The sequence below is a fragment of the Panthera tigris genome, chromosome D4 (genome assembly GCF_018350195.1).
Source record: "Panthera tigris isolate Pti1 chromosome D4, P.tigris_Pti1_mat1.1, whole genome shotgun sequence".
NCBI classification, from domain to species: domain Eukaryota; kingdom Metazoa; phylum Chordata; class Mammalia; order Carnivora; family Felidae; genus Panthera; species Panthera tigris.
Genome location: NC_056672.1, coordinates 71,829,128 through 71,841,518, shown reverse-complemented (window position 1 = coordinate 71,841,518; position 12,391 = coordinate 71,829,128). Strand labels below are relative to the sequence as shown.

At 44.0% G+C, this 12,391-nt stretch overlaps 1 protein-coding gene across 11 annotated transcripts in view; it reads left to right on the top strand.

Annotated features, from left to right (window-relative positions):
* SUSD1 (sushi domain containing 1) overlaps positions 1-12,391 on the top strand; it is a 285,236-nt gene that overhangs the window by 43,215 nt on the left and 229,630 nt on the right. For all 11 annotated transcript variants that reach the window (XR_006210619.1, XR_006210620.1, XR_006210618.1 and 8 more), the window contains exons 6-8: positions 433-612; positions 9,494-9,591; positions 10,423-10,609. Coding sequence is in view for 8 of the 11 variants with exons in the window: in XM_042964612.1 (XP_042820546.1) it covers positions 433-612; positions 9,494-9,591; positions 10,423-10,609 (465 nt within the window). In the remaining 3 variants the exon portion in view is untranslated. The remainder of the gene's footprint in view (positions 1-432; positions 613-9,493; positions 9,592-10,422; positions 10,610-12,391) is intronic.

The window sequence follows — 12,391 nt, the reverse complement described above, 5'->3', positions numbered from 1 at the left end:
ATATCTATTTTCTCTACTTCTGAACAATCTTATTTTGTATGTCTGCAACTGGATTATTTGATGGGGTTCATGTTTTCTCTTTTCCCAGATGAATGGACTCTATCATTACTAAATGTATCTTTTTAAAAAAAATTGTTTTTAATGTTTGTTTATTTATTTATTGAGAGAGAGAGGGAGAGAAACAGAGTGAAAGCTGGGGAAGAGCAGAGAGAGAGGGAGACACAGAATCCGAAGCAGGCTCCAGGCTGAGCTGTCAGCGCAGAGCCCGACATGGGGCCCGAACCCATGAACCGAGAGATCATGACCTGAGCCAAAGTCGGACGCTCAACTGACTGAGCCATCCAGCTGCCCCTACATGTTTATTTCTAAAATATGAATTATAAGGATAGAAGTTGGGGGTCATAACTAGTGCTGTGCTTCTTCCCATTGCAGAGATCAACTGTGGCCATCCTCCGGAAGTGCAGCATGCGGTCCTGGTGGGGAATCACAGCTCCAGGCTGGGCAGTGTGGCTCATTACGTCTGTCAAGAGGGCTTTGAAAGCCCTGGAGGAAAGATCATTTCCATTTGCACAGAGAAAGGCACTTGGAGAGAAAGTCCTTTGACATGCACAGGTATAGACTCCGTTCTGTGGGGCTTGTTTCCTGGCAGCAAATGGCCAGCAGGAGCGTGGGACCTGGAGCCATTCCATTGCTCCCTCTGTGTACTGCTTGGCTGTGCCGTTTACTTGAGAGGGCACCTGGCTTTAGGTTTGTCAGCTAAATCCTGAAGATTTAGGGGGTAGATTGGGAAAATAGGTTGGATAGAAAATTTTGTGCATCCATCTTTTGAAACTCACCTTAAATCACAGTGAGTCCTATCTCCTCTGCTTGGCCGGCTGAGAAATTTTTCTCATGGACCGTTTTCTCAGGGGGGCCTACTTAAGAGTCCTGTGTAGCGCACGTTGATACCTTTTCAGAGAAAAGGTGGTGTAATAGATAAAGAGGTTTTTAATGTTTATTTTTAATTAAAAAAATTTTTTTTTATTTTGAGAGAGAGAGTTAGCAGAGGAGGGACAGAGAAGGAGAGAGAGAATCCCAAGCAGGCTCTGTGCTGTCAGCACAGCGCCCAAAGTGGGACTCGAGCTCATGAACCATGAGATCATGACCTGAGCCGAAATCAAGAGTTGGACACTTAACTGACTGAGCCATCCAGGTGCCCCTATTTTTAAATTTTCAGTTGTGGTAAAACACACACACAACATAAAATTTAGCAGCTTAATCATTTTTTAAGGGTTAAGTATATTCACGTTGCTGTGCCACCAATCTCCAGACCCTTTTCATCTCGAAAACCTGAACCTCTGTACTCTGTACGCATTAAACAATACCTCCCCTCCACTTCCTCCTCCCCATAGCACCAGCATTTTACTTTCTGTTTCTGTGGATTTGACTAATTTAGATACCTCATGGAAGCAGACTCATGTAGTATTTGCCCTTCTGTGCCTGGCTTACTTCAACTTAGCATAATGTTCTGCAGGTTCATCCATGTTGTTGCAAGTGATGGGATTTCCTTCTTTTTAAAGGCTAAGTAATATTCCATTGCGTGTGTGTACATTTTGTCTATCTGTTCATCCATTGGTGGGCACTTGTGTTGCTGCCACCTTTTGGCTATTTGAGCGTGGATATACAGATATCTCTTTGAGACATCTAAGAGTTATTTAGAGGAAGTGAGGCAAGCTGTCTCCTGCGGTGCTGAATTAAACATTTGGGGAAATGTTCCTGGCCCTGAGCCACTTCCGGCGTCACTTTTGGAGAGAGCTGGGCATAGCTTCTGGACCCTCAGCTGTTTGCTTCACTGCTCACCCTGCTCTGCCTCCGCCATCCAGAGTTCAGTGGGGATGCAGGGATTAGTCACGACTTGAAAAACCAGTGGGTCTGCATGGGGCATAGTAAGCTATTAATTAGCTGATGCTTGTAGAGCACTTTGAAGAACAAACATGTTATGTAACTGCTAATTATAATTACCGTCCTCAGCCTGCCACCTTTCACGGAGTCTGTGGCTCCAGCTGCAGCTGTTTCCTTGGGTTTATGCAAGCTTTGATTTAAGGAGAGAAAAGGCATTTTCCCTGAGAGCTGTGATCTTTCTGTGAGGAGGCCTCTATGCCCTCAATCAAGATTGGCAGCTAAATTCAATTTCCGCAGATAAAGGGGGTGATTTGCATGCTGATGAATTCACGGTGCAGTGCACACGATCTGGGTGGGTAGGTAGGAGAGGCTTCTGGAAATGTAGTGAGAAACGCTGATTGCCATGGCTCTTGCCCAGCCGAACTCCCTTCTTCCTTCTTTTCCCTGTTTTCACCGATTTCTTCACACCTCTTCTGTACCAGCTCCCTGTGTGTATTGTGTGTTTACCTTCTTCAGTGTCCATTTCTGGGTCTTCCTCCCGTCTTCTGCTTTCCTGCCTAACCTCCGAATGCCTTCTCCCTCTGCTCTCTGTTTTCGTTCTGTTTATCCCTCTTTTTATGTTTGAATGTTTTGTTCCAAGTTGGGTGGAATAATTTATCTTCACTTTACCTGGGTTGTTTTTAGTTAAAAATATTTTTGGAGGCCCTGTTTCTTTGGATTAGCAGCATGGATCTGTATATGTTTTTAATGGAGTGTGGACTCCGGCAAGGTGGTGGGACTTTTTTTTTTTTTTTTCCTTTAAGGCCAGTTTGGACTGGCAACTCCAGACAGCTGAGAATTAGGCAACCATTTTAGTGTCTGGAAAAACCCCAGGTGGAAGCTTGATGTTTAGTGGGTTGGTTTACCTCAAGATCAAAGAGGCTGATTCATTCTTGATAAGACTGTGCCTGGCTTTCATTCTGTTCAGGTCATTTGGCTTTTCATGTTTAGAATCTGAGTTAATAATTATAAAGTGGATGCTCACTCACGCCGTGCTCTCAGAAGGGTAATATCTCTATTGAAACACAGACTGTTTATCTGCTGGGATCTGTTCTGAGCCCCCTAACCTGACTCAGGTCCTGACTCCTCTAGGCCTCTTGTGAGCGTCTGCCCCTCTGTTTTGTTGTTGATCTTCCTTTTCAGCCTAGTGAGTGCTCACATGAAGCTCTAATGCAATTATGGAAAAGAAAGATGGAAAAGAAAGGTCAGCTGGAATAAATGGACACATTTATATAAAAGCCACATGGCTTGGATTTGTTTGAATATGTGTATGAAGTTTGGCTGTCAAGCATTATAGCTGCTGTTGATTGTGTACTGACTTAGATGCCCAGGGCTCTGCTAAGGGTCTTAATGCTTGGTTTCATTTTGTCCTCAAGAAAACCCTATAAAGTAAGTATGTTACATTTCATTTCGTAGATGAGTACTCCGAGACTCATAAAAGTTCAGCAACTTTCAGAGGGTCATTCAGTAACTAGTAAATGGCAGAGACAGGATTTGAACTTAGGTCTGGAAGCCTGGAACGCCCACAGTCTCTCTCCTACCAGTGTTTCCCAAGCTTGAATTATTTGAATGCCCCCCCCCCCCCCCCGCCGATAATGTTTGCCATAGCAAAAGTATTATTTATTTAATAAATTTCTTTAAAAAAACACAAAATTTAAAATTATAATTTAAATTATTTTTTTATAGTTTTTTTTTTTTAAATGTTTATTTATTTTTGAGAGAGAGAGCGCAAGCGAGGCAGGGACAGAGAAAGAGGGAGACATAGAATCTGAAGCAGGCTCCAGGCTCTGAGCTGTCAGCACAGAGCCTGGTGCCGGGCTCGAACTCACAGACTGCAAGATCATGACCTGAGCCGAAGTCAGATGTTTAACCGACTGAGCCACCTAGGTGCCCCAGTATAATTCAAATTTATTGATCAAAGAAACTTTGTAGTATGTGTGATATTATGAGTTGGATGACTATGTGTATTTTTTCTAATATACAAAGAAGTCGATGCAAGCAAACATATAAATTTATTCATGTGCCACAAGAAAATCATCCTGAGGTGTACAATGCTTTTTAGGAAAGCACTACCCTAAGCCATGCTATTTCTACCTATTTTATGTGACTTGAAAAAAGGAAAAGAAATATCGAAGAACTCTTACAGCCAAGCATGTACTTATTCAAAGTAGTCACTTTGATTTCAGTGATGCTGCCATTATCGAAATGTGTTGGGTAATTTCTGCCTTTGGAGGTAGTTTATGAGTCATATTAGAAGATCAGTCATTTACCTTTTGAAATCAGATACTGATTTTGACTAGAAGTGACACTGAGCTTGACCATCTGCTTGGGTCACCTCAATTTATTCTCTGTGAGCTTTTACTGTTTCTAAAAATAGAGAAAAAGGATATAAAATTGGAAACCAAGAGAGTATGCTGGATTAGTCCCTGTCCACACTGAGATTTCTGAAGGAATAGTCTATGCCCACTTTCTCTGTCCGCACCCACATTGCTTCTCCACTCAGCCTCCTGAAGGAGAATCAGGCATCCAACACCCTCACTCCACGCTGGCTCTCTCGCCAAGGTCCACTAGTGACCATGTGCCAAATTCATGTTCTAGTTTCAGTCCTCATTCCTCTTAACCTTTCCACAACATTTAGCATTGTTGATCAGATATCCATATCCATCCACTCAATCAACCAAATAATAAATATTAAAAAAAAATACAAGATAGTCTGTTAGGTTCTGGGAATAGAGAGATTAACCCAGTCTTTGTCATCATGGAGCTCACATTCAGGAGAGATTCAGGAGACATTAAGGAGACATTAAGTAACCAGACAAAATTATTTAGTTACAAATGTGGTAAGTACTGCAGAGAAATACTTGATGCTAGTAGAATACTCATATATGTGTGTGTGTGTGTGTGTGTGTGTGTGTGTATACATACACACACACACATTTACATACATATATATATATACACACACACACACACACATTTACATACATATATACACACACACACACACACACACACACACACACACACATACATACATACACACATGCATGCACCACATAAAGAATCCAAAGCAAACTAAAGGTACTTTATTACCTACTGAAGCTTTGGTTCCCCAAATCTAGTGAATAGTTCAACTGGATGGTGTGGGGCCCTCCTTTTTTTTTTTTTTTTTTTTTTTTAAGCCAGAGAGGCCTAAGTGTCCTATAACTGGACAAGGCAAAGGCCTGCTCTGCCCGAAGTCAAACCTCGGATCTCATCATGACGCTGTGGGCACTCTGTCAGGGGACAAAGAGCCATGTGAGAGAAGAAAGAGATGGAGGTTTTCCCTGGTGCCGTGATGATCTGCTCCAGGTCCTTCTTGGGCCGGAGGTGAGGAGGTTGTGGGGAACTGGTGGCCAGGAAGGGAGATAACTTTCGAGGAAGTGGACACTCCTTCAGATCTTCCTTCCCTGACTTCCAGGCACCCACCAGCCAGCTTCCTCCTCCCTCTCTTCTGCTCTTTCTCCTGTAGGTTCCCGTTGGGTTCCATGTTTCCCAGCATTCTGCCTTTGGGCTCATCTCCGTGTCCTCCCTGGACGTTCCACCTGCACCCACAGCTTCAGTGACCATCCACACATGGCTGACTCTCAGGATTATTTCTCCCCTGGATATTCTGCAGATAACTCCTATCTGGCATGTTCTGAACACACTCGTTAGTCTTTTCCTCACAAACCCAGGGTAGCCCTCCCTGTGTTTCTCAGGAGAACAATAAAAGGCAATCCATTCAGACTGTCAAGCTCGAAAACTGGCAGTCAGCCTCAACTCCTGACTGTCCTTATCGCTCACCTCCTGTTGTGTCTCCCTCAGAAGTGTCTCATGGCTTTAAACACAAGGCCCTGAGGCCATTCCTCCCCTTCTTTGCTGAATAACCTCTGCAGTGCCTTGGCTTTTGGCTTTGGAGTTGGACAGGCCTACTTTTGAATCCTGACTTGACAGCTTACAACCCATATGACCTCTGGCAGGTTACTTAACTTCTCTAAGCCTCATGTCTATAAAATGGACACAATAATGTCAAGCTAATGGGCTTATTTTAAATTAATTCTTAATATATTAAAAAAAATTTTTTTTTAATATTTATTTTTTTGAGAGAGAGACTGAGCATGAGCAGGGGAGGTTAGAGAGAGAGGGAGACACAGAATCCGAAGCAGGCTCCAGGCTCTGAGGTGTCAGCACAGAGCCTGATATGGGGCTCGAACCCATGAGAGGTGAGATCATGACCTGAGCTGAAGTCGGATGCTTAACCAGCTGAGCCACCCAGGTGCCCCTAATTCTTAATATATTTTTTCTAGTTTTATTGAGAAATAATTGACCTACATCACTGCATAAGTTTAAGACGTACACCATGGTGGTTTGACTCACGTATATGGTGAAATGGGGTTATTTTGAAAATGAAATAAATGACACTTTTAAAGTACTATACATACTGTCAGACCCATAGTAATTACTCAATAAGTGTTCACTGTTGCTTCTTATGACTGCTGTTAAAATGAGATCTTTTTTTTGTAAGTTTATTTATTTATTTTTGAGAGCGAGAGAGAGAATAAGGTGGGGAAGGGCAGAGAGAAGGAGAGATAGAATCCTAAACAGGCTTTGCACCATCCGCACAGAGCTGGATGCGGGGCTCAAACTCACAAACTGTGAGATTATGACCTGAGCTGAAGCTAGACACTTAACCAACTGAGCCACCTGGGTGCCCCAAGATGAGATCTTGTCTTTAAAGATCTATCAGTGTTTGCCATATTGTAAGTGCTGAGTAAAGAGTATCCTGTTCTTACAACCTTCAGTTCTACTCCGGTGTCTACTTCAACAAATACCAGAATCATCTTTCTAAAAAAAAAAAGTTCCATTATTTTCCTGCTTTTGCTCACAGAAGTAAGTCTGCACTTAGTCTGGCGGGCAGGATCGAGCCCAGTCTGTTCTGTCTACGTCTGCAGCCTCATTTCCTGTCATTCGCCCCTCTCAGTGCCTTACGCTTCTCTGTCACTCAACACCGTGAATATGCCACACCCTCCTGTAGCTCCAGACCTGCGTTAGGTTCGCTCTGCTTGGGTGTCTTCCCCCCTCTTTAGCCATTCGTCCCTTAAGGTCATGCCCTCCACAAAGCCAGCTTCCCCAGGTCTTCCAGTGACAGTGGGTGGCTCCTTTCTCCCTACCCTGTGGTACTTGTGTGTAACTTTGTTCTAAGATTTATTGAGTTGTACTTACCTGCTTCTATGTCTGCTCCCTCCGTTAGACCACACATTCCCGAGGGAATGTTCTGATATGTTCTGATCATTGTCACAGCCCAGTGTCTGGCATGGGAGGATTCATCATTCAGTGAATGGTGAATAAAGAACCCTGGAGCCAGTTCCAAAGAGAACTTCCAGAAATGTTTTCAGTTATCAGTACTGTTAGAATGAAGGCATCTCTTTTAAAAAGGCAGCATTAATGTGGATGTTTAATACCTGATGTGTTTATAAAGAGGTCTTTCCACCTGGTGACACCTGGAGGGAAAAGCAAGCATGTTTTGTTAAACAGCCCCTTGGGATGAAATATCTGACATCCCCGTAATCAGATCTCGGTCCATCCGTGCAAGAGAGCACGGCACAGGCAGGAGGCAGATGGCAATTTTGAGATGTCATTTGCTGTTGTCATAGTGAATGAGCAGAAGGGAAAGACAAGGAAGGAAACTTTCATGTCTCCTTTCTAATCTCTGCTTGGATAGCAGGGGGGTCCTGAGTGAGAAGAACATTTGCCTCACTGGCAGTCAGAGACAAGGTGAGGGGTGGGATGTTTCCTTTTCTTTCTGGACCAGGTGGTGAGTTGGTATCAGAGTGATGTGTGAGTGAGCAGGGGAGTCCAGGGCTCCAGGGACTTTGAAGGGTGATGGGGAGGGAAGGGTCCTGGAGTATTTGGGGCTTGTTCATGCTCATGAAAGACTGGCACCAACGTCATCTTCATGCTCCTCAGGGCGGCAAACAGATAGAATCTTTACATCTCTTAGGGTACTCATGTCCACAACTGGAATATTTCTTTGATTTCATTTTATCTGTGCTCTGGGAAAAGCATTGATGTAGAGACCCAGGAATGCTTTAGACAGCCATAGGTGATCCTCTGGTGTCTCACCAGAAATTTGCCTGTTTTCCTCTCTCTGCCTGTATTTATTCTCACTTACTGATGGCTGACCTGGGTTTACCCGAGACCCAGTAATGCTGCTGATGGGGTGATTTAGTAAAGATGTAAAATCTTCTTTGGCAAAGAGATCATCCGTAGATCACAGTCTGATGGTGGCATTGGTTGTGAGTACAGGGGAAATGAGTCAATCCTACAGGTACCCAAGGTACAGGTCAGGCTCTCTTTCCCATGTTGGAGGCTGAGAAGGGAGAGACAGGGGATGAGATGAGGGGAGGCATCTTCTGAGATGGGGAATTCTCTTTCTCACCCTTCTTGTAATCATTCTCCTCCTCCTCTTCCTCCTCCTCCTCCTCCTTCATGTTCATTCATTTTTGAGAGAGAGAGACAGAGACAGAGTCAAGCAGGGGAGGGGCAGAGAGAGAGGGAGACACAGAATCTGAAGCAGGCTCCAGGCTCCAAGCTGTCGGCACAGAGCCCGATGCAGGGCTTGAACCCACAAATGGCCATATCATGACCAAAGCTGAAGTCGGACACTTAACCCCCTGAGCTACCCAGGTGCCCCTTTCTCACCCTTCTCGATGGGAGTCTTATCTTGGGTTTCCCAGAAAACAGAGCCTGTGGCACAGGGCTTATATTTATTACACAAGGGGGAATGACACCCTGGGAAGCAGGAGTGGGGTAAGGTGAGTAAAGCAGGGGAGGAAAGAGAGCCAGTACAATCCCTTGGAAACTGTGTTACCTCAGAACCAATGCCCTCATATGGTTTCCCACACTGCCAAATTTATTACATGAAATACACACAATATTCAAGCAGAACAACTTGAAGAAATCTGTGGCTTTCTGATCAGAATTAAATAGCTTCAGTTAGAGGAGCCCCAGAATTATCCAGGGACCTTGTGGGGAATTTATGTAGTTTACCCCACACTGCTGCTGAAGAATGGCCCTGTGTGTGGTGATGCATGTCATTTCCTTGTTGGGAACAGCAGTGACCTGGAAATAAGAGCATTGTGTCAGCCAGGTCAGATGGGGAAGCCAGAAACAGATCTTACCTACGTGGCTGCAGGGAAGATTCAGGGCTCAGCTCTGGGCCTCTCCATCCCACATGAGTGGAACACCAGTGGCATCCAGTGGCCTGCCAGGCCAATCACAGGTTGGAATTCTTACCCACACTCAAGTGGCTATCTGTCTTTTCTTTTCCTCCAAGTCAGGTAATGGGCCAGGCTCATCTTTGATGAAGATGAATTGGGTGATTGGCCTGGGGCAGCTCGAATTGCCTGATTTGGCTTCTGAATCAGAGCATGAATGGTGATATGCCGAGTTGTCAGCTGCACAGATAAACTACGTCCATCATGATTGCCATTGGGATTTTTCCAAAGACCATTGATGCATTTTGTGAGTGGACTCTCTTTTTCTGTTTTAGAAATAATTGCAGAAGTTAATGATGTATCAGTGTTTAATAACAGCTGTGTGAGGTGGCAAATAAACCCAGGAAGAACAGTCTCCAAGATTATCTATGTGGTAAGTAAAATGATCAACGTTTTCTTGACAGGGCAGAAATAGTATGCGACAGGAACGTGACTTGGAGGGACTTCCTGCTCTAAGGTCTTCTCAATCTAGTATATGTGCTGCCGAAGCGAGCACTAAGGTCTTCTCAATCTAATTGTCTGATTGTCCTTTTAAAAAGTGATCAGAATTTTTAACATAGTCTGGTGTATTTTATTTTACATTCTGTGTTTAATATATTTGTCATTCGACGGAGTATACGTGTGGGGGATATATTTATATTTGGCATCATCACTATCGCTTGTTTCCAAGCACTTGTATTTCACTCCTCCAGAGGGGGCCTGGAAGCATCTGCTGACTGGGTGACAGGATGCAGAGAGTGGCTCTCAGGTTGTGACTGCCTCCTTGATGGCTGGTCATTCATGTCATTTTATGTCACTTCTTAGGGTGAGACTTCATCATCAGATACCTGATAGCAGAAACTTAACCTATTCATCTCCCCTGGGTGCGCAGTGTAGTAGGGGCATGGGATCCGGCCCCACAAAGGGTCTCTCTCAGTTGTTTTTTTATTTCTTTAATTTTTTAAATGTTTATTTGTTTTTGAGAGAGAGAGGGACCAAGACTGTGAGTGGGGGAGGGGCAAAGAGAGAGGGAGACACAAAATCCCAAGTAGGCTCCAGGCTCTGAGCTGTCAGCACAGAGCCTGATGTGGGGCTCGGACTCACAAACTGTGAGATCATGACCTGAGCTGAAGTCGATGCTTAACCAACAGAGCCACCCAGGCGCCCCTCTCTATTGTTTTAACTGGAGTCATGGTGGGTTCTTTTTTCTTTCTCTCTCCCAAAGATACACATAAAAGGACAACGGTTGCACCCTGTGGAATCAGTTCATGAGGAGACCGTCAACTTGACCACAGACAGCAGGACCCCCGAAGTGTGCCTAGATCTGTACCCAGGCACCAACTACACCGTGAGCATCTTCACCGCCCTGCCCACACGCTCCGTGCCCACCATCTTTGGGTTCCAGACAGCTGGTAGGTAGAGGTGAAGTCTCATTGCCTCCTAGGAAACGTTAAGCACAGGATGTGGGGAAGTGTACTTCAGAATCAACTGGGCCTGAGAGTTCCCATTTATTTTCTGAGATCTGTAGCCAGGAGGATGCGGTTACTCCAGGGGTCAGAACCAGCGCAGGTCTAGTAAGAGAGATTCCTATCTTACTGATGCGCTGATGTATTGTTTCACAGCTGGGTCCCTGGTTGAAATGGAAAGTAATGAGACATTTAAAAGAGGAGAATATTTGGTGACGGTGCAGCCAATTCCCAATTATCCAAGGAACTAGAGAGTAGCCATGTGGCTTATCTTTGGTCGGAAAGGGCAAGGTCATTTCTTACTCTTGGCTATGAGAGAGGAGGAGCCAGAGAGGGTGACCTAGCAGCTTTCCATCTAGGTAGGAAACTGGCCCCGGGACCGGTGAGGGGTGGGAATCAAGTTGACAGTGAGTGAGTGGATAGGGAAGAGGCAGCCCCAAGATGCAGGAAGGGAGATATTAAGTGAGAAGAGAAGTGGACAGGAAGGAGTTTCAAAAAGTAGTAATAAACCTCACTGCACATAGTTATCACATGATTTTTACAACAATATTGTGACAATTATAATAAATTTTTTTTTCGTAATTTTGGTTATGGGGTGTCAGGACTGATTAAATACCTTATAAGCAAATCTCAAGAAGCCATTAGTGTCATTTATTATTTTGGGTGAGTGGAGGTGGTTCTCAACTAGCTGTTTGATGTCCCACTTAAAATGTACCTCAGCCTTCGGGTATTACTACCACCAGGAACTGGGAAGTGACATGGATTTGGCAGAAATAATCGAATAGTCTGCTGATCTTAACAATAGAAAGCCAAATATGAAATTACACAGATTAGATTCCTAAGGTACTTATATATAAAAAACCCAAAATATTTCTTTCTAAACAAATAATATGTAGGGAAAGATGTTGTAGAATTAATATAACTAGAGAATCTTACTCAAAATTAATGATAAACTGCTGTGGGTTTAGTAGGAATAGGTCTTATTGGGGCATATTTCTCACATCCAATTTTGGCTCAGGTTGTGAGTTTGAGCCCCGCATCGGGCTGTCTACTGTCGGCACAGAGCCTGCTTCAGATCCTCTGCCCCTTTCTCACTCTGCCCCTCCCCCACTTCTTTCTCAAAAATAAACATTTAAAAAGTAGTATGTCTTCTCTTTTTTATAAGTTTTAAATTTTAATACAGTACAGTTAACATACAGTGTTACATGAGTTTCAGGTGTAAGATATAGTGATTCAGCAATTTTCTACATTACTCAGTGCTCATCACAATAAGTGTATTTTTTTTTTAATGTTTTATTTATTTTTTTTGAGGGGGGAAGGGGCAGAGAGAGGGACAGAGGATCCAAATCAGGCTCTGCACTGACAGCAGTGAGCCTCTGCAATGACAGCAGTGAGCTGATGTGGGTCTTGAACTCACGAACCATGAAATCATGACCTGAGCCGAAGTCAGCCACTTAACCAACAATAAGTGCATTCCACGATAAGTGTACTCTTTTTTTTTAAAAGGTTTTTTTTTAATTTTTTTTAATGTTTATTTATTTTTGAGACAGAGAGAGACAGAGCATGAATGGGGGAGGGTCAGAGAGAGGGAGACACAGAATCTGAAGCAGGCTCCAGGCTCTGAGTTGTCAGCACAGAGTCCGACTCTGTGGGGCTCAAACTCATGACCTGAGCCGAAGTCGGATACTTAACCCACTGAGCCACCCAGGTGCCCCATAAGTATACTCT